Genomic DNA, 23570 nt, shown 5'->3' with positions numbered 1-23570 from the left:
CTAGTAGCTCTTAAGGGTGACTTTTAGCACAGGGTTTTGTCATATACTTCAGATGCATGCAGGGGTGAGGAGGGCATCCTTGCATCACTTCCAAATGCTGGCCAGTCCATTTGCAGTGAAACGTAGTGGTGGTTTGCAACTGCTGATCCGTCATTCACTATTGTGCTCTTTCCACCATAGCAGGTTTTCTACCCAAAAATCACAGTTTTAGTAATTTTTTTGTTAACGGTCTGCAAAGCTCTAGTCTGCGCCAGATGTACCCATTGACAAAGCCCATCGATGCTGAATAGGACCATTAATCTTTTATTAAGAAACTTACATACCTGTTTATGTGCCTCAACATAGGTGTTTGTCTATGGATTATGATTCTGGTGCTTGTGACTCATCCTTAAGAATGCGCTCCCCAAGACGACTAGAGAAAGGGGCCAACCCATTTCTGACTCTTCATTGATGGGAGAGCTCCTTCACACCACTCATTCAGATGGAGATGGCTCAGCGTCATGTCATTCTTTCAGGGCTTCAATAGTTTCTCTGCATCATGAGAAGCATCCATGCACTACCTGAGATCAGGTTTGGACTGGTAGCAGGAGCACAAGTTGCAATGGGTTGGGCACACCCAGCTTCTTCCTTTGATGAGCCACACCTCACTCAAGATGTTTCATGTGAGTGTTTCTGCACTTGGACTGGGTTTGAAGAGTTAAAGACCCCAGTGTTACAATTCCCCAAGAACATGGCATTCTCCTAGCCCATGGGCTTCCGCAGTCTTTCATTGTGTGCTTCCTCTCGGATTCTAACCAAGTTTGCTTGAAGGTAGGATGCTCCTGGATCTTTGGTTTTGCACCGTACTTTGGGATGCCTGTGGGTTTGCTGTTGATGGTACTGGTTCTCCTCTCGTGAGTGGCAGGCTTTTGGTCCCTGCTCCAGATGCTTTGACCTTAGAAGCAGTTCAGGAATTGAGATTAAATGTGAGTTAGATTTAGATTTCAAAATCCTGTCTGATGAGAAGATAGGAAAGAAGGTCCACGGGCACCAAGCCTTTTGATGTTTTCCTGTATTTACAAACAACCAGGGATTAAAATGCAGCCCGAGTGGTTTCTAATCCTTCTGCTACAGAAACAGGAAAATAGGTTGTCCTCCACTTGTCTTCATTTCATACTGATGAGAGGCTGCATTTAGACTTGTAGTCGGATCTCGTCAGGGGAGGTGTGGTTTACTGGTTTCTTTCCAGATCCAATTTACCATTATTGGAGAGGTCCTCCTACTTCCCCAACAGTCAGGAAAGAGAGGTAACAATGAATTTCCAAGCCCAGAGTGAACATAACCTCTTCTGAGCGAGCCTATTGGTGTAGATATTAGATATAATTTGCCAAAGTCAAAACCTTTTCCTCATCTACCCTCTGATTGGTAGTCAGAGGCTGGACTCTTTGGAGTGGAGTGTATCTGTGATGGAAATCTTGGAGACCAGGGGGACTACAAATGCTATATGCCTCCTAGCCAGATACAGTTTTTGTGTGCTGACCACAACAGTTTTGAAGATCCTGCCTGATCATATGTTGTAAAATTCAATAAGATTACTTTGGATTGGGTGGAGGTTTCCAAGTACATTCTTGCGACAGGGTAGTCAGTGGAGGATGTTGTGGCACATTTTAAGGGGTCTGGTTTAGTGCTGAGAAGTCACACCTGGATGTGAAGAATAGATTTTTTCCAGGCCTAGTGGAACAAACAATTGGACATGCCCTTTGAAAGGAAGAGTCTCTTCTGAGTTTGGGTAGGCAAGCTGCATGAGAAATGTTATCGGAGCAAGGCCATCGGGCTCCCTTCTTTGAAGTCCTTTGCACACCAGTGTCAGATATTTCCCCCTTCACAATATTCAGTATCAAAGACTGACGAGGACACAAATAAAACAGGTACACCAGTTTTTTTTACTCCACATATGGAGAGGGAGGGCAGGGCATCAACAAGCGGAAACTGTGATTTCTACCCAACCTCCTACTAAACCACTTTATTATTTCATTCTTTATATCCAATTCTTCTCCCCTGTTGTGTTGGGATGATCAACTTCTTGACACAGTAGCAGGAGACACTATTTGGCAAGTGGATCTTAAAGACATAACATTGGGGTAATTACTCTCTCTGTTATTCAAAGGTGCCTTGAGAGGATCCAGAGAAACAATGCAAATTGAAATGTAGATACTACATCTTGACTGTTGACATCCTAGAGAAAGTCTTTACAGACTTCAAGAGCCCCCTTCACGCCACTCTGGAAGCGATTTTGAGTCGTGGCCACCGGCCTTGTACACTGAGCTTGTAATTGTACCCAGTTGCCCTTGCCTGGGTTTGTGCTCTGCAAATACCCAAATATGCGGGAATGGGATATTTGTGAGGTTCTTCCTGTTCCCTAAAAAGTGAGAAGGCTTGTATCTCACTTTGAACAAGAGGCCTTTGAGCACATTCTGCAAGTGCATTTTACAATAGTGACCATGCAATCCCTGTATATGACAGACCTTAATCAGTACTTTCTCATCTCTATCTGGAAATGCACAAGGGCATTCTCTGCTTCCTAATGAGAGAGCATTGCCATTGTTAAATAATACCCTTCAGACATACCTCAGCCCGATGCATTGTAGCAGCGCATTTCAGTGGAGGACCAGGATTCAGGTCTTTCCCTACCTGGATGAAAGTTGGTCTAGATCAGCTGTGCAATTGTGGTAGAGTTTCACCTACTAGAGACATTTAACCAGTTCCATGACCTGTGCTTCTTTCTGAATTTGTGAAGTGCGTACGCATTCCTTTGGAGTGGTTCCAATTTATAAGGATTGTCGTGGACAAAGTTAAAGGCTTCACCTTTTATTTAAAAGGGAAATTTGAAAGCATTCAAAATCAGATTCAAATATTTGAGCAGATTTCAAGTCTTCCGACGATGTGCTTTTCAGGACTCTTTTCTTACAAGATGCTGTCAAAGGAAATCAAATAAGATCTTCAGTCCATTATCAGGCTTCATTATGGTTTGCCTGAGCTTGGCTCTGGGTCTTTCTTCTAACCCTCCTGTTTTTAATGACATGTAGAGCAATTGAGGACTGAATTATGTTGCAGTGACCAATGGCATGCTTTGTGTGGAGTTTGTAAACCAAATGACATGGTCATATAGAACAACTGAAAATATTGTCACAGGATATTCACCATTTCAGTTGATAAGAAGAAGGAAACCTAGAGTCAGTTTAACCATTGGTGGAGTGGACAAAGACAGTAAAGTAGATGATGATGTAGAAGAAAGAAGAATTGAGAAAACTAGCAAGATTTCAAGAGGAAATACCTCAGAAAATCAGAAGCATAAAGGCTGAATGTAGAAATGGGACAGAAGGTCAAAAGGAAAAGCCCTTGAATGGTACCAAAAGGGTTGTCTGTTAATTCAGAACCAATGGAGTTCTAAAAGTGTGAAGAAATTCCATAATCGTGAGAGACGGTACAGTGTGGAACAAAGGAGAGGTAGTTTGCAATGAAAATTCCAGAGAAAATGTTTTGAAAAAGGGGTAGGTCAAGATAAAACATAGAAAATGAATGAGGAAGAAAACAGAGGTAAGGTTGAGAATAGGAGAATAAGGAGAAGAACGGAGCCATGTCAGTTCAAAGATTATGTAAGATATTAAGAGAATGTGCAGTGTCATTTAAATATTGTTACTGAAATTACTTACAGCAAATTGCTTCACTTACGAATTAATGTGTCGTCACTGATGGTATTGTCCATAGACGTTAGTTATTATATAGGTATATTATATATAGGATATGTAGGTTGATAAGAATACATCCATAAGTTGCATAAGAAAGAAGATATATATTATGAAATGTAGTGGATGTATAAGTTCTAATTGATGTCATCATGGGTTGAATGCTGGATGGGGACAGAAAGAGAGAATGGTTTGCAAGAGGAGGCACTGGCCCTGATGACTGCCTGTGGTGTTTTTGAATAAACTCGGTTTTAAATGAAGAGCATTAATTACAAGTCTTCAGGGGTGCCCCACAGAGCTTCACTTTGATGAAAGAATGCTCATTCGGGCCTTTGTAACAGAAGCAATGTTTGGGTACAGTCCTTCCTATTGAAATGCGAAGCCCACCTGCATGAATCAGCATGATATGGTCTTGGCTTAACAAATGATCTTATCAGGCTTGTGAAGCTCGGAGGTATTATGCCAAGCCATATCAGGCAGAGAAGAGTGGGTCCTAGTAGACAAGACCTCCCTTATGCACTATCTGAATAACAGATGCACTGTAGGTTGCCTCCAAAGCCCCCCGGGTTCCCCTCCCACTCATCCCTATCTCGCACACCTCTCTTCGAGCACAATTTCTTTCCTGTACCTTTTCAAGATTACTGTCCCACAAACCCACGCTCCTCTCCTCTTCTGAGTATGTCTTCTGCGTATAAAAAAGCTCCCTCTTTATGCGTCTATAGCCTGCTCTTCCCTTCTTTCTCTCTTCCTCACATACTCTTTCTGCTCCTCTGTCTAGAGTTCATTCACCACTCAGTGCACAAACTATCTACCCTTCTCTATCTTCCCATCTATCTATTCTGTGTAGCTCTCACCACTATCTATTCACCTTGCCACATAATTCCACTACACAAATACACCACACAGTACCAACCCACACAATTCCACAGCTAAGAATTCAAATTCAACCCACATAATTCCATGCCCCATACATCCACTCCACCCCAAACAAAAATGCATTCATAGTACACATGATCATTTACAAAGCTAGTAGGTCTAACTCTCGCAAATGCGAGACCTATTGCATTGCAAAGGCTTGTTTTATATTGGCGATGGTGCTGTACCACCCACAACATTTTGCAAAGACCATGTGAAGTCAAAACAAGTGTTGACAAAGCAAAAAAGCTGTCAGCCAATACTAGACCTTTTGACTTTACCAACACGTGTTCTCTTAAGTGTTATAAAATCCTTTCTAGAGGCACCTGATACAATCAGTTATACCTTTACGTTGTTTTTGGTACTTTCCATTTATTTACATGTTTAGAATTAGTGGCTCTATTAAATGAAGTGGATGTACAGCATGGCTGCAGGAATGTCTTCTTCCAGAATGAAAGTTAACAACACTCACGTGAACTTACCTTTGCAGCTTTAACATGGGTGATTATCATGATGTCTGTAACGGTGACGACCATCACAGGCCTTTCCATTTCAGCCATATCCACCAACGGGAAGGTGAAGTCAGGTAAGGCGCTATGTAGCTTCGCGCAAAACTGTGTATTTATTGCACAAGATGATTTTAAAAAGGCAACACTACCATCTCAGTGAAAGAGAAAGTGATGCTTTCGAGTTGTGGTCAAAAGGCTTGGTATTTAATGACCGACTGCTAACATTTGCATGCAGTGCTTAATTTGAGCCAGTGGGGCTCTCCGGCGCTCATTAATGGGGACTGGAAAATATTTGTAATTATCAGTCATTGACAAAGAGTAAGAGAGGGATAAACAAACAGCGGAAGAAAGGAGGAAGAGAAAGAGGAAAAACTGGCACAAATGGAGAATAAGAAACCTGCAAGAGAGACATAAAGGTCCGGAAGTGTCTGGTCGTGGATTAAAGAGGCATGAGGTGGTTTCAATATGCATTTGGTGCGCCGACATTTAAAAGCACCGGCCAGGGCCTTCTGAGCAGACTTTCAGAACCAGTAGTAATTTCTGTACACATTAAGCACTGTTTCTATGGGAACTGGAGGAAGTGGCTTGGAAATAACTCCTTTTATCCTCACAACTGGATAAATTGGCTACAATTTACTTGGATAATACTCGCTGCTGCTATATGTAGCGCTTATAAATGTACAAAAATGCAATGTTAATCGGTCTATACATATGTGGGGAGGCAGCAGAACTCACACAGATCATGAGTCCATTCCCCTTCCCATCTCTCAACAATGGTAATAAATAGCATATTACGTTCTGCATATTTGGTTTGTGCTGTATTTGTTTCATGTCTAATTGTTTTTTCCCCCCATAAACTTTATTTAACCAAATACATGGGATTAAACATGTGCTGTAGTGTAAAATCCCATCAATTATTTTTAAAGGGGAGGGGGTACACTTGGCCCCCCATGTCTGTCCCTTATTAAGCCCTTGGACCTCATCCCCCAGGGCATCTGTTTTTTTTTTAAAAGGGGATGGGGCCATGTAGCTCCCCTCCCTGAGCCTCATTGGGCCCTGGGCCCCCCATCCCCCAGGGCCTTATGTTTTTTTAAAGAAAAGGGAGACTGAGTACCCTCCTCCTCAGGCCTTACTAGACACTGGGGACCCCATCCCCCAGGGTTGTTTTTTATTTAATGGAACGGGGGCTATGCAGGCCTCCTACCTGAGCTTTTAAAAGACCCTGGGTAATCCCTCCCCCATGGCAGTGTCTATTTTAGGGGAGGCGGGCCACGCGGCTCCCCTCCCTGAGTCTTTAAAATGCCCTGGCAACCCCAATCCCCAGCGTCATATGTCTTTTTAAGGGGATGGGACTGTGTGGCCCCCCTCCCAGAGTCATATTAACCCCTTAGCTGCCAGGCCTTTTCCCCTCCTGTGCCACGCCCTTTTTTGGCTATTTGGGGTAGTGCGCGCTGAGGCCCCTGTAACTTTTTGACCACATATGGTATCCGCGCCAAATTTGCGTCCTTTTCTTCCAACATCATGGGGATTCTGAAGGTACTCAGGGTTTGTGGATTCCCCTGGAGGGGTCACAGAAATGAGCCAAAATACAGCAAAATTTCGTTTTTTTTGGGAAAATGGGAAAAACGGGCTGCAAATGAAAGCATCTGGGTTTTTCCCTGCAAATGTTATTAAAAAAGGGTTTGTGGGGCTGAAATCACCATTTTCCCAGCTTTTAGGGGATACCAGACTTTTGTCAGAAACCCAACATTTTTTACACAGTTTTGGCATTTTTCTGGGACATAGCCTATTTTTGCTATTTATTGTGCTTTCAACCTCCTTCCAGTTAATGGTAGAAATGGGTACAAAAGCAATAATGGATCCTGGAAAGCTATACATTTTAGAGAAGTAGACAACATTCTGAATTCAGCAAGGGGTCATTTGTGTAGATCCATCAAGGTTTCTTTATAGAAACTAACAGTTAAATATAGGATAAATTGAAACTTTGTTGAAAAAAAGCGCCTTTTGTGTCAACGTTTTCACCTGTAACTTCTTGTAATTATGACAGCTCTTTGAAAGCAATGTACCGTTACATCCGCTGGACATTACTGGTTGTGGGGATATATAGGACTTGTAGGTTCACCAAGAACCCGACGAACCCAGAGCCAAAAACTGAGCAGCAACTTGCAATGGTTTTTTATTATGTACCGGGTATATAGTAATTATTCTGTAAAAATGTGTACATGGAAAAATCGGTATGAAAGACACCTATGTATTTCTGAAATGGGAACAAAATATAGAGTTTAGAAACAGTAGATATTTGCACATTTCCGAATTTGGGAATACTCATACTAGCATGAGAATTATCAGTCATTTTTTAGAATGACTTCTTTTTTACACAATGTCTTTCATTTGGAAGGCAGAAATGCATCGAAAGTCAATAGGTAATAACAGTTCCTTTACAAATCTGAATTACCCTAAGTCTCCCGATAAAAATGGTACCTCACTTGTTGGGGTAGGCATAGTGCCCACGACAGGAAATGGCTCAAAACCCAACGTGAACACACCACATTTTCACAATGCAAAATTACCCTTTTTTAGCAAAGTGCCTAGCTGTAGTTTTTTAACCCTAGCTCTGCCGGCACCTAGGGAAACCTAGCAAACCTATACATTTTTGAAAACTAGACACCCAGGGGAATCCAGGATGGGGTGACCTGACTGCCTCCCATCAGGTTCTGTTACCCAAAATCCCTTGCAAACCTAAAAAATTGCAAAAAAAAAGACTTTTTCCCCACATTTCTCCGGTGGAAAGTTCTGGAATCTGCGTGGATCCACAAATTTCCACCCACCCCGCATTCCCCAAAGTCTTCCAAGAAAAATGGTACCTCACATGTGTGGGTTGGCCTAGTGCCCGCGACAGGAAACGGCGCAAAACGTAACGTGGACACACCTCAATTTCACAGCGAAAAATGACCCTTTTTTGGCAAAGTGCCTAGCTGTAGTTTTTGAACCATAGCTCTGCCGTCACCGAGGGAAACCTAGCAAACCTATACATTTTTGAAAACTAGACACCCAGGGGAATCCAGGATGGGGTGACTTGACTGCCTCCCACCAGGTTCTGTTACCCAGAATCCCTTGTAAACCTAAACAATTGCCCAAAAAAACAAATTTTCTCCACATTTCTCTGGTGGAAAGTTCTGGAATCTGCGTGGATCCACAAATTTCCACCCACCCCGCGTTCCCCAAAGTCTGCCAAGAAAAATGGTACCTCACTTGTGTGGGTTGGCCTAGTGCCCGCAACAGGAAACGGCGTAAAACGCAACGTGGAAACACCTCAATTTCGCAGTGAAAAATGAACCTTTTTGGCAAAGTGCCTAGCTGTAGTTTTTGAGCCCTAGCTCTGCCGGCACCTAGGGAAACCTACCAAACCCACACATTTCTGAAATCTAGACACCCGTGGGATTCCAGGGAGGTATGGCTTGCGTGGATCCCCCAAAGTTTCCTTACCCAGAATGCCCTGCAAACCTCAAATTTAGCCGAAAAATTCACCTTTTTCACACATTTTTGTGTAGGAAAGTTGTGGCATCAGCGGGCTGACACAAATTTCCTACCACCCAGCGTTCCCCCGGGTCTCCCGATAAAAACGGTGCCTCACTCGTGAGGGAGGCCCAAGTACCCGCGACAGGCAAGGGCCCACAACAAGCAGGGATCCACTGAGGAGGGGTACCATTGGAAAGGGGAGATTCTCCCCTTTCCAACGATACCTTTCCCATCTTTCTACGTGCTCAGGGGGCTGAGATAGCCCCCTGAGCACGTACAAAGTGAAACCTGAAATGAGCCTCTTGGCTCATTTCAGTTTCACTTTCACTGTAATGACGTTGGCGCGACGTGCGCGCCGATCGTCATTACAGTGAAAGGGGGGGGGGGGGCTCGGGAGCTGGGGAAGCTCTTCCCCCAGCTCCTGAGGCTATTTGCAGTAAAAGGGAATCCCTCTGGTGCCCGCACCAGAGGGATTCCCCAGGAAATGCCTCATGACGAGCTGGACTCGTCATGGGCACAGCGTGACTGTGCTCCATGATGAGTCCAGCTCGTCATGGGCACACAAGGGGCTAAGCCATGCGGAGGAGGCGGTCTATGGGTCCCCCTCCCCAAGCCATTATAGGCCCCAGGGAGCCCACCTCCTGGGCCAAAACCTACAAAAAATGGGAGGGGGGCTGTACGACCCCCTCCCCAAGTCTATTTAGGCCCTGGTGACCCACTCCCCCAGAGCCTTTTTTCACTAAATGGGAAGGCGCCAAGTGACCCCCCCTCCCCAAGCCTTATTAGGCCCTGGGGACCCCATCTCCCAAGGCCACCACCTCCCCAAGCTGTTATCGGCACCTACCACACACACATTGGGGGCCACTGGGTAATCCCCAAGACCTCTGCGGTCCCAGTTGGCTCTCCACATGCAGCAGGAGCCACCATTGTTCTTGACTGCAGGGAGCAGATATTTATGCTGCTCCCTCCAGGCTGGAGCAATCTCTTGATCTGTTTTCCTGCCCATATCAGTGCTAAAAGTCTGCTCACAGCCAGCAGATGCATTTTAAAAGCTCCTGCTGACTGGGAGCAGAAGCTGTGTTTGCTCATGCGTTGTATGAGATTCACAAATGCTCCCGCCAAGTGGGAGCAAACACAGGTTTCCCTGCCCGTGCTGGTGTAGGCAAGGAAACCACTGTATGTCTCGGACACAGCATGTAAGCTGACCCCAGGGGTGGGCTTCCTGTGGCCAATGAAGTCCCAGGAATAGGGCCTGCATGGCCCTCATCCTTTAAAATAGTTTAGCGGCCCCGGAGATGGGCCCCTGGGTTCTTTAAAGACTCTGGGAGGACGGGCATTAGACCCCCTCCCATCCTATACAAATTTTCACCCCAGGGGTGGGCTCCTCCGGGCCTCGAATGGCTCCAGGACACACACTGACACAGCCAAACACTCACCAACGCATACAGCCACTTACATACCAACTGACAGACTGATACAGACATTCACACAGCCTAGTCACTCACCCTTGCATTCACTGAGACATGTATAATCACTCACTTAAACAGTCAGTCACACATCCACTAAATCATCCATAGAGGCACTCATACACCCACTGATTCATCAATACACCTTGGTGTATATATTTTTAACACTCATAAACGTTTTAGAAACCCTCATAGTCACCGGATGATGTCATCAGTGATATCATTTGAGATGTCATCAGTGATATCATTGACCATGTCATGAGTGATGGAATATGTGAGGTCATAAGCAGTGCATTGCGGGGCGCGAGTTATAGTTAGCTCAGCTAACTAGAACTGCTGAAACACAATTGAAAATAATTGGGGGGAAAGAATAGCCTATGAATATAATTGGAATGAGCAGAGAATACATCCCTCAAGACCTAATGAGAGATCAACTGAATATAGAGCATGGACTTGATGTAACCATCCCAGCTATTCAATATTTGTATTGTAGCCAGGTGTCACACATGATGAACCCGAGGGGTGGCCTTGTGCACGTTGGCATTCTGGTAGGATGGGATCAGCAAAGTATAATGGGAGGTGAAGCAACAGCCTGTAGGGGGTTATATAAATGCATAATGTGGCTAAGCTCCCCGTGTTGTCAGAGGAGATGGTGATTCCCTGATCAACAAGGTAATTTTGGGGATTCGGGGCAAGCGTAAATGCAGAGACGACTGAAGACATGTTTGATTACATTGAAATCCTGTTATCGTCACAAGACTTGGTTAATGGCCTGGTTGCTATGGAGGTCTGCTCAGTATCCCCTACATCTTCACAAATTCGCCTCAAGTATAATCCACATCTTCCAGATGAATGGAAGCCAAATGTTGACACTAATAATGGTCAAGTGCCATTGAGGTGCCCTCCCTAGCCATGGGCTGACTTAGTAAGCCGAGCTCCTACCACGGTTTCCACCTCCTTTGGTTAAAAAGCATGACAACTGGAATACACTTTCATGAAATACTGCTGGGCTAAAGTCAAAACTGTCAGACTCTAGTTAGGGGGGATTTTATTTATGTTTTTGATATATGCTTATTTCAGGACAGCTGGAGTATAAACCCAGTACATTGATATGGCTTTACTAACTATCATGTTACTGCTGTCTCTCAGGGGCAGCAAAGACCATCTAGGGGGCTTGCAATATGGGTGAAAACTTCATTAAATTGTACCGTTAAGCGGGTACCTCTAATCTCCGCTGACATCCTGGGTTTGAAAATTCATTCATCTGAGGCTAATAACCCACGCATCTTTGAGGTTTATCATAGGCATGTTGGCAGAAACAAAGAGTCGGAAATAATTTCCCGATTTGAGTCCCACATTCAATGTGATCTAGAAAAGGGACCATTAATTGTTACAGAGGCTTTTAATTCCACCTTTGAACCCCTTGACAATTCTGATTATGCTATTACAGAGGATGAAGATGTTGGGTGGGGAATACCACAACTAGATTAACCACCTATAAAACAAGCATTTACAATGCAATGGTCTCGGCATTGGTAAAGTTAGAGCTATTGGCATTGCTCATGACATTATTTTTGTTTATGTTTTTGTTTTTAAAACATTTAAAGAAACGGCATTGTCATGAGCAATGCCAATAGCTCTAACTTTAAGAATGCCGAGACCGTTGCATTGTAAATGCTTGTTTTTGGGGGGGGGGGGCATTGCGCGAGACAGATAAACAGCTAAAGTCATAGAAAGCAGGAGACCAATGGGCGAACACAGAAAGGCACAAGTACAAGCAGAGCCCACCCCCCACAGAGAGAGGCCTTGACATAGGGTGCTGACGGTCACACAGACAGGCACAGCGGCTAGAGGCGGTGGGCGCCGGGAGAGAGCGCTTCACCACACCGTGTGTGCTAAAAGCAGCCCCCGCTCTAATCTCGCTGATAATCTGCACTGTTAACATCGCATTATCCCTGATTTGTATCGTGTATCAGAATGCGTGCCCTCAGCTGCCGTCCCCGCGCGCTGCGCAGCGCCGCTCTGTGAACGGCTAAATAAATACATGTGCGGCTATTTCACACGCGCGTGCGTCTGCGGAGTGACGCAGCGGCCGTACACCGAGGCCTGTGCTACGTGGGGGGCGCGAGACCTCTGCGACCGGCCCCTCCTTGTGCATGACCAATATATACATACAAGTGTGCGGGCGAGTTTATATTTATATATATATGTATACACGTCAGTGTTTGTATACATAAATTTGTGTGCGTGTTTACACACACATGTCTGCGCTAATATATAAACAAAGGGACATGTGTGAGAGTGTATATATGTGTGTGTTGGCGAGTGTATTAATACATTCACGTGTTTGCGTCAGTGTATATGAATGCCTCTACGTCTGTATACGTGCATGTGTTAGCTTCTACATATAAAGAGAGGGCGGGGCAATCTGCAATGTATGTGTTAAAATGTCTCCCTCAGATGCATGCGTGCCGTGACATACAAGAGTGCCTGGGGTTGGTATGAATGTTTGACAAACGCATGTAAAGGTTACACTGGAAAATATTTGAGTGGAATGTAATGCCTCATAGACACTCAAAGCCTAAACGGGAAAAATACGTATACCTCAATGTTGCGTTTAGACAATGTGTGCATCTCATTTAGGCGAACACAACACTAAGTGTGTGAATAATAAAAGTCCGTACATGTCAGTGACACCTGCATTACATCAACTCAATATGTAACTCGATAAAAGACACAGCGGTAACATTAGACATGATAGAGAAGTGTCAATCTATCTAAGTACCTACCTAGGTACCAATGGTCATGACCATGCGCTCATTTATATATGTACCGAGCAATTATTCTATGTATGATATATAGCATGTCACCCTCGATGTCCTGCTGCGGCTGTGCCCCCGGGAGCACCCTCACTCCATGCACACAGATACAGGGTTCACCGGTGTCCCTGCAACTCGAGGGCACCCTCCTCCCAGTCGGCCCGTGTCATTCTTTGCATTGTTACATGATTATCGGAACACCTCTGGATCATGTTACAGTTGCTTCGCCTCCCCCGTGTGCCCACAACACGGAGATGTTTTCCAGGCCGGGTCGCCGTACGCTTAAGTCTGTTTGGTGGTCACGCGAACAAGGGTCACCCGCGGATGAATAATTAGAGATGTCAGAACTAACCCAGACGCTGGATTACTAAGTGCAGTGGAGAGTAAAACAGGGACACTGGTTAGACCATGTGTTGTAACCGTGCACACGTGTGTGTGGTGTTCTGGTGTGAAATGTTCACAGATGAGCTGTTGCATCCGCAGAGGCAACCGAAAAGCGCCGTGCACACGACGTCTGTCGTCCAGCCCTCCCCCTTCAAGCAATGTGGGCGTGGGGGTAAAGCCATCCATTCTTGCACCGTATAGATTGTAACGTGACTATCTTAAATTAGCCGGTGGGTCCCCCTTACTCATAAACACACACACCGTTCCGTTCGCTGTATACCCTTGAGCCGAAACACCGACTGCAGTCATCCAACTGATACACACACTTCTGTTTTGGTAAAAATAAAGGAACTCATTAAAGGAACTCAAAGGAGCTTATTTTCTTATTCAAATTGCGCGAAAATGTGAAATCTTGCATAAGCACCTCTACACGCGCTCTCTTTTGTGCCTTGAAACTAAATAAAACATAATGTGGTCGAACTGTTACCAATATTCATGCACACACCAGGGCAAGCGTCTGCTGCACCGATGTCAGAGATTTTTTTTTTTGCAGAAATAATTATACACTAATCAGAGACTTCCTCAATTAAGGCTGGTGGCTGTTTTTTTTTTTTTAAGTGACCTTTTTTTCTGCAGGGTGAGCGCGTAACATAAAAACACCCGTGTGTTTAGACAACAATAACAACAGCAGTGTTTTCAGAGAAATCGTGGTTCAGTTGTCAATATTTGCTAAACACTTCTTGAATTTACAGAATACTCCAAATTTGGAGGACTGAGGTTGTAAATTTAAGCTGTAAAATTACATTTCTGTAATTATTTATTCAGGGCTGGCGATGAACTAGACGCGCATATTTTGTTGAAAAAAGATCTCGCTAAAGGCCGACGAATGCTCTCCATAAGCCCTGTTAAACTTGGTCAGTTGATGCACTTTCCCCTCCCCCTACCTCGGACAGCCCCCCCCCTTTCCACTCCCCAGGACAGAGCTCTGGGTAGATAAGGAAGGGGCGGAGCCTCCAGCATGGCGCTTATTCATGAATGTTCTGTGCTTGTTAGTAAAGTGCCACAACTCAGGACCGAGCACCACCAGGCTGGCCTCCTCACACCACACAAATCCACAACAGACCTGTTAGCAAAGGAGAGGGGGTCTGGGGAGACCCCCTGCAGTCCCTGCCCATCAGGGGAGCCCAGGGCTGCGGGAGGCGGGGTATTCACACTGGCCCTCTAATTGTTTCACTGGCGACACCCCAGCCTCATGTCTGAGCTGTGAAGATGACGGCTTGAGTCCTGTGCGCCATGTGCCCCAAACACAAGCACTTGTGTGGGGCACTTCCTGTCCCCCCACCCCCCTCGAAACACAGGGATGCTGGCTGCAGCCCAGGACGTGGAAGTTTAAGCCAAAAAAGTCTGCTCCCGAAATAATCTAGGGAGCAGAGGGTTTGCACGGCGTCCCGAGCAGGCAAGGGCTTCATAGCACTTCAGAGGCCGCTCACTGAAGGGGGGGGGGGGAGCCCTGCAACCACACGCTCCTCATTGCCTGTGAAGGGAACACAGTAAGGACGTGTGCACACACTCATGAGCAGACCTAAACATACCGCAGACATGTCCATGCCAATGTGTCCTTGTACAACGTGCTCATGTAAAGCGCTCCAGTTCGCTATATATATATATATATATATATATATATATATACACAAACACACACATACACATATCAATACAGAGCATACAGAGCGCAAGACTTTCCTTGCAGGACAATCTCAGTGATTGCGTGTTTGCTCGTATAAGCACGCTTACATCTCTCTTACACACACGCACGAACTTTACTGGACGTCTGTGCACTCACGTGCGAACCACACAACATATCCTCAAATACATATAAAGTACAGTTACTGCTGCAATATGTTACAGCTCGAGATTACTTTCATGTAAAGAGTCCTCTAGAATATGTTTTCATTTCTATAAATGACGACAGACGTGTTCACTTGCCGGCATAGTGTCGCTTCTAATTTTCCTTTTTAGAAATTGAACTTATAAAAAATGGTTCGTTCTGCAAATGTCTCTTAGCAGACTCCTTAGATTCATTTTCTGGGGTTATTGTTCTCGGGTTCACTTTTCACTTTCATATCCGACTGGTACGGAAACTTTCCATGGCACGTGCTTGTGTGTGAGTGCGTGCAAGGCCCGGCCTTACTGCTAATATCTGCGCACAAAAGTCACCTTGTCTAGGTTTATGAAAATAATACACATACAGCGTTATTTTATACAAGCAAAGATGACAGCGTTTAGGGGTATATTGATTTCATATGTATATGTACATAAAAGTACTTATGTTTCGGGCTGCAGCCTGTGTACTGTAGATGTACACAGGCTTTACACACACGAACACATAAGTAAAAGATGCACAGAGTGGAAAAAACATAGTAATGTACTGCCCTTGCTGGTTGTGGAGGTCCGTGGCCTGTGAGAGGCAAGCCTCGAGATCTCTCCCTCAACAGAGGTAATACATAGCATGTGGGAGTGGGCGTATATGTATGGTCTGTCTATGCCATCCCGATTTGTCATATGCATTGCACAGTGGCACCAAATGACATGATTTATTGGGCCTCTATTGTTTTATGTGATATATGTGTGTGTGTATTTGCGCTACATATAGTAGCAATATAAATGTCTTATATATTAATTGCAAATGTAAGATAATGTCAAACATTACTTCAACTCCAATTTACTGTACAGAAAAAAATATTACATACACACACCGACATTCAAAGAAATACGATCAAAAAACCACTCGGCATGGACTCTTATTGGAGTATGGACACAGAGGCTCACACGCACACTCCATGGTACACAAACACACACAGAGGTAAGCACACACCTGCTAAGGTGTGCACACACACTCTGGTATACGCGCACACATACAAGGCCACATATGAGCATGTCCACCCACGCATGTATGGGCAAAGCTACTCACTGGGGTATGCACACACGGTCACAGTGTGTGCATTCTTGTGGTCCAGGCCTGACAACGCCATTAATATGGCCTCAAACCTTCCGTTCTAGGATGTTACTAGTCACGTTTCACAATAGTTTATTTTCTGGCTTCCCCTGAATAATTCCAGCCACTGGCGGAAGGTATTTGCTGACCATTTTGTTATTTGATGTAATCCATAACCGAAAACACAATGCACGAAGTGAACACATATTTGCACAGCTGATAAGCTTTTTTGTCCTACATATATATTTATATATATATGCGCAGCTTTTTGCACTGTAAATAGAATGCAGGCACATAATGCGTCCCCTTTGTGGCTTCCAACCTGCGCACAAAGGACGCTTTCTCGCCCCACCATTTGAGATCAGAATCTATTCTCTTCTTTCTATCTGTGCCTCCCTAATATTTCCTGCTTTGCAATTACGGAGCAATGAAAAGGGCTCTTCCCCCTCGGAGGGCCGAGCCTGTGCCGGGCATTTCCCAGCAGTGCACCGGGGCACTGAAAGGAGACGGCGAAACGTGCGCAGTGAAAGAAGAAAAGGCGTCTGCAAACTAATGTACAAATAACACATCGGAGCGCAGTCGACTCATTTTAGGGAGGGGAGCTAAGATTATAGCTCTAAAAGAAAAAAAAAAGCTCACAAAAAGAAAAAAAACACAGTTTGTAATCTTGACAGGGCAAATAAAAGAAATGCCAGAAACCTCGCTGTAATTCAGGCAGGCACCAGAAATGTAACAAGAGCGGCCTCCAGCTCGGGTCTTTTCCCAACCACACATCGACCCATCCTCCGCTGACTATCCAGCCCAAACCGAGGCAGTAAATCGTTAGCACCGTAGACTATACTCTTCGCCGCTTCTCGGGCCACAGCCTCGTTCGCCCGCGTTGGATGGAAGCGGATTATAGACCGGAGAGGTATCAGTATAAGACCCACCATGTTGGACGAGGCTGGTAGAAGAGGGCAAAGGATGCCGGGAGAAAAAATATAAAGCTGCGGAAAGAGCATCGCTAGTTCAAGACGGGCAAACGAAAGAGAGATGAGAATTAGACGGCGCCGTCCAGTGAAACACAATCGTTGAATACAAGGGAATAAACAATGCAAAATAATGCGTTAGTCAAACCAATGACGTGAAACGAAATGAACGGGTTACAAATTGTGGCGAACGAAGACCGTGAACGATTTATATACTTAAAACAAGGAGATCAGGTGAGGGAGCAACGCCGGGACACCACCGCCTTTCTCCGAGGCACAGCAGAAAATGCCTCGGAGAAAGGGAGTGTCCTTTTCGGATTGGGGGGCGTGTTTTGCTGTTGTCTCCTCCCTGAGACTTCTCGCAAAAAACACGCCCCCCGATCCGAAAAGGACGGGGCTTCAACGGAGTGACTGGACCTCTTCTCCAGTGGCTGGCCAGCATTTAAGAGGCCAGCCAATGGAGAACAGGAGAGAAGAGGGGCGGGTGCAAGCCCCTCTTCTCAAAGTCACTCAAACTCATTAAATCTCGGAGCGAGACTGCGCAAGCGCAGCCTTTCGCAGCCGAGACCTAAAAATGGACGGTTTTGTCAACACAGCTATTGGGAACGACCATTTAGTTAAGTCTTAGTGCATGTCATCGTTGATCTCCCTCAGATCTAGTCAGTGCCCACACCTTTAAAAGGATAAACCAGTCAAGTAGGATATGTTACATCATGTTAGATCTCTAGCTCTGGCAATATGTGAAGGATATGGTGGTGCTAGAGAGGCACAATAGTGGTCAGAATGCTCTTTACCTAACAATGCAAGTGTATTTGTTTTCCAGATCCATAGATCTAACTCCTGTTCAATATGGTGAGTTGAGCCTCTTGAATAATAAACACACATTAAAAGGTTCCTATGTTAAAAGCCAACCATATTTAATGTACCAAATCTACAATAAAGTCACAGGTACAACAGATTAAATGACAAACATGAGCAAAGCAGATAAAGAGACTGCATGCACCTTGACAGCTATGAGGATCTATTTAACTTTTTAAAAGCAATGTTTTGCAAGGAATCTAAGCCTATATTGAATACAAGAGCTTAACCCCCCTAGGTTTAATAAGCAGTGTAGTGAAGCTAAGTTGGTCCTCGTAGCCTCTGTTAAATACAAAAACTGTGGATAAATCAAATTAGGCAGAAAAAATTACAAATGTACCCAAACAGTAGCTAGGTCTGAATGGGACATAGCTATGTGGCATGATTTGACCGTAGCACATAGAATAAGGGATAATAAATTATTCTGCAACATAGTACCCCGTTGAAGTCAACGTCTTATGTTCAAGGTTGAGTTTCAAGTCCAGTCCTAGGCCTGAGGTGAACACTTCAAAGTCTTGTACGCTGAAACTAACAAGGTGCAAAATGGTTTGGCAGCTACTAACATCACGTCCCTTAGTGATTTTGTCAAAAGAGTCTTATGATGCTATTAGTGGGATAATTTGTGGGAAAGCACCAGAGCCATATCAAATACTTGGTGATCTCTACGCTTCAGAACCCCACGTTGGGCGCCCTATCTTCCAAGCTCATGAAATGCATTATGGATGCAATTCTAAAATGGTACTGAATTATAAAAAGGGTAGTCGCGAGCATTGACACAATTACAGGCCTGTCAGTGTAATTGACAACTTGCAGAAGCTTTTCTGATATTGGTCAGATATTTGGGTAACCTACAGAGTGGGCAAATGAAAATAGGATACTATCGGATTTACAATCAAGTTTTCACCTCAAAACCAGTACTGTTGATCAGATTCTCTGATTATGCACACATTACTGGAAAACTGTGATACTGGGAAAGAGCCACCTATACTTGGCATTTGTTGACCTTAGATTGGCATCTGACCTGACCCTCCCAGTAAGATATGGAATATCCTGGGAAGTATGGGCGTTCTTGATAACATTCTATCGATATTACACAAGACTAACCATGCTCAGGTTCGATGGAGTAGTAAGGACAAAGTAACTAGGGGGGGCGCTAGTGAGCACGCGGCAAGATGGCTGCGCGGTAGTGCAGCTCTGCCAGCTGAATCATTAATACGGCAACAATCCTGCTCTCAAGGTGCAATCCGGAGCATAGAAAAAGAAGGAAGTGCAGCGGAATCGAGGCGACTGGTCTGGAGGTGGTTTGCGGACAGCGGATTGGTCCTAATGTCTTGGAGGCCTATCCGCACGACATGGTGACCGCTAACATGGCATCGGCGGAAACGCGGCCCTTCCCCACTTGCTGCTGGCAAGCCCTGGTGCTGTTGAGCGAAGATAGCAGGGGGCTGAGAAGGCATAAGAATCCCGACAGGCGTTTGAGGTGCCATCACTGTGGGAGGTCTGCAGTACGGGAACCACACTCAACAGGGGGACCCGGTCGGGGAGGTCTGTGCGAGGGGGCACGGACTAATTGACTTGGTGCTTGTGGTGTAGTGATTGGGCTGGCCTGCGCACATTGCGATATATGTTACGACATCCCTGATGAGCCAACCCTGACCTGCAAAATAACTGGGTGGCATAAGCGGGTGACTTTTGAGGCCCAACAGTATAACGCACAGAGAGACACACTGCTCAGGGCTGTGGCAAGACCGCCATATGGTGCTGACGCTCTGAACTCGCATATAGGAGCGCCAGATAACGCTGCTGAGATTGTATAGACGCGGAGCTGAGGCTAGTGCGATTGCTCCTGCAGCGGTTAAGGTCAAGTGGAGACTACTGTAGCTAGAGGCATTACACCCTGAGAGTGCGCAGGTTGGAACTGGGTGCTATTGCCCCCCCTGGAAGTGCGCGGGCAGATGATAGTGATCGAATGTTTTACCAGGCCTGCAGGTAAACAGCTCAACAGCCAGAATCAAATTACTAAGTACGACTGGAGCACATAGCAAAGCAGGTATGGGTAAATCTGATAAAACCCAGCCTCGCCTCACTTTTGAACCCCGCACGCCAGGAAAATTGACGCCCCTTCTGAGAGCCCCTGTCATGATGTCCCGTCCCAGGACCAGAAGGAGGAGGAATGTGGTGACCTATTTCCTCCTTACATTTCCCCTGTGTTTTGCTTACAGTCACCCATGGGACCTATGGCAGAGGATGACGGCGGTCCCTTTAACTCCCCACGTTTCCAGGACACAGCCCCGTTTCACGTGACCATGTCAAATGCTCCAATGAGCTACTTGGCAACCGAGGAGGCGGACTTTTTCACGGGGTTTGAAACAGCTGAGTGTGTCACCCGAGACTCCATCAAGCTGATTGCCGAGTCCACGGAGGAGAACGGAGGAAGGACGCTGCCGAGAGCAGCCGACGCCTGGGGCCGAGAAGTTAAGGAAAGGGAGCCGGACCCTATTCGGCGCCGTCAGCTAGCCAGCCGCTCTCCTGGTGGAGCGTGGCTACCCGAGGTACGTAGCCGTATCCACGGGTGGTTTGGGAAGGAGGAGCCTAGTGGGGACGGATCCCTGGGCAGGGGAGGGTTAAGCTATTCCCGCTTGAGTGATTTTCGCGTTCAAGCGCAGCGACTGGCACCCGGTGGTGGTATGGTGTGTTGGTGTCCTTCCCTCACTCCTCTCCCTTTTGTTAAAATAAGCGGAAGTTGAACATAGTCCCTAAAACAAGTATTCTTTTCATTTTCATGCTCCATAATGGTGCTAATCTTTGAACGGGGACAGAGTCAAGTCCCACGGCCTTCCTTTGACTGAAAGACAGAAGAAGAACCCGAAAACTTTATTGCGTGTCTTTAAAGGGACAGTGAATAAATACCTTTCTTTTGCATCGCATATTCTCTCTGCCTCTCATTGCCCATTCACTGCCCCCCAACCCTGGAGGCAACACTCATTGCCATGCAGAACCGTTTTCAGTCCATAGATGGCAAAATAGACGCTCTGAACATACGGATGGACCACATGTCTGCAAAACTAGACAAACATGCTACCAGGCTGAAGAAGGTGGAGAAGCGCACGGAGGACAATTTGCAGAAGTTGGCCCCCCAAATTCTCGATATGGAGAAGATACTCGCCTTCACACAAGCCAAAAACGAAGACTTGGAAGCCAGGCGAAACAATATAAGAATCACTGGCCTGACTGAGTCGACCAATATGGGACGACTGGAAATGTATGTGGAGGTGATGCTGCAAGCGGGATCTGGATCGGACCATCTTTCTCAGGTACTGATAGTTGAGAGAGTCCACCACTCGCTGGCTGCTCGTCCTGCCCCGGGCGCTCCGCCGAGACAGATCATTGCCTGGTTCCTGAATTATAGAGACTGTGATTCAATTCTACATATGTCCCCTGAAAAAGGCAACATAACTTACCAAGGAAATGATTTGGCGTTTTATCTGGATTTCACAATGGCGGTCCAGGCGGCATGAAGGGAATATCAAGCGGTAAAGAAACTACTAATAGCCCATATGCCATGCTATACCCAGCTCGTCTGCGAATTGGAGCCGAAGGCAAATCAAAAATCTTCACCAACTCTAAATCAGCCATGGAATATGCAAAAATCATTAAACGTAAGGCCCGAGATATATCCGACACACCAGAGGAAGGGAACTGAACGCTGCCATAATATCTGCGGTGATGTATCTACTAAATTTCACAGCTCTGTATTGAAATGGCTCTAGAGACAGGGGGTATAGCTGCCCTTGGGGAGTGGTGGAAGGGAGGACTGCGCATTTTTGTCTTCTAGCTACTCCTCGTTACACTACCACACTGTTTGTATTATATGATGGTACGGTCAGTGAAATTGCTGTGTGTCTCCCTCTCTACATTAAGATTTCTATAATTGGGGAGAGATATCTATGAATATTCAGCCATGTCCCTTTTTCATCGGGGAGGCTAAATGTGCTCTGGCATGTCCCCCGTGGGTGTACCCCGCATTTGATTGTGACTATGTTTTGCATTGGAGGTTTGTTTGCTGTTCGTGGGGTGGCTTTAGCAAAGCTGGGGGTGCTGAAGTGGGTGGAGGGAGGAAGCGGGTGGCAGGAAACTATTAGATTGTTTTATGTGATCGACCAGATGTCAGAAATATGTATGAGATTACCTGTATTGTCTTATCGCACAGTTGCTTTTGGTATATTATTAGAAAGCTTACATGACAAGGTTAGAGAAAGATAGTATTACAGGCATAATGTGGAACGTCCGTGGATTAAACTCTCCCCCAAAAATTAGGCAAGTGCTAACCTATTTAGACAGGCACGACGTTAAGATCGCTCTGCTTCAGGAGACACATTAGACCAAGCAGACAGAAGCTAGGGTGGGATCACGATGGGTTGGGTATCGTTTAGCATCTTTGTATTCATCGTATGCAAGAGGGGTAATCACATTAATGAAGAGAGGTCTCCCGTTTACTGTTATCAAATCCTGCACAGACGCCGAGAGGCGTTACACTATTGTACATGGGAAAATCTCTGGCTCACTCTTCACTATAGTGAATATCTATGGACCAAACACAGACACACCTGCACTGTTTGAGGGCATATTTAATATCTTGAGGGAGTGGCCTTTATATGGGGAGGTGACCTGAACACACATCTGTACCCCAGTAAGGACAAATCAAGCAAACAGGGGGGGGCAATTACCTCTGGTCATAAACAGTGGGATGGCTGAAATAAGACTTACTGGCGCATGGAGACTCCACAACATAGACAGATTGGAAGGCACATACACATCTACGGCGCATGGCAGCTGGTCGAGGTTAGATTATTGGCTGATAAGCGATAAAGTGAATACATGGGTTCACTCAATAATTGCGCTGTCTAGAACGCTATCTGATCACAACCCAGTCAGGCTTACCCTACACTTCCTGTTAAGCGTCCCACATCAGTTTACATGGCTCTTTAGATCGGAGGCACTACTCATCCCGCTGTACACCAACACAATCAGAGGGGCCATAATACAATATTTTTACTTAAATAAGGGGATGGTGGACAGTGCTGCTACTCTTTGGGAGGCCTTCAATGTCACCATCAGGGGTGCATACATAAGCACAGCATCGGGTATCCTCAAAGATATTCAAGGTCAGCTATCCTGAGTAGAATCTGAATTATCAAACTGGGAAGTGATTATGCGGCTTCCCCATATGTGACCACGCTAGCTGAGCTAATGAGCTGGCTATCGGGGAGGTGCGTTATCTCTCTAAGAGGCATGTGGCTCATGCGTATGGTGAAGGAGGCAGGCAGGGACACACTCTAGCTGTTAATATTAAGTCCAGGACCGAAAATACTGTAATAACAAAAATCACGGATAACACTGGGCAGGACCACT

General features: G+C 45.6%; 1 protein-coding gene across 2 annotated transcripts in view; it reads left to right on the top strand.

The window, feature by feature from the left end:
• Positions 1-23570, top strand: part of SLC12A3 (solute carrier family 12 member 3) — a 297158-nt gene that overhangs the window by 23864 nt on the left and 249724 nt on the right. For both annotated transcript variants that reach the window (XM_085637358.1, XM_085637357.1), the window contains exon 4: positions 5131-5226. In XM_085637358.1, coding sequence (XP_085493484.1) covers positions 5131-5226 — 96 coding nt within the window. The remainder of the gene's footprint in view (positions 1-5130; positions 5227-23570) is intronic.

This window comes from Triturus cristatus, chromosome 12 (genome assembly GCF_964204655.1).
Source record: "Triturus cristatus chromosome 12, aTriCri1.1, whole genome shotgun sequence".
In the NCBI taxonomy this organism is placed as follows: Eukaryota; Metazoa; Chordata; class Amphibia; order Caudata; family Salamandridae; genus Triturus; species Triturus cristatus.
Note: the sequence above shows the minus strand (reverse complement) of the source record. Positions and strands in the feature narration are given on the sequence as shown.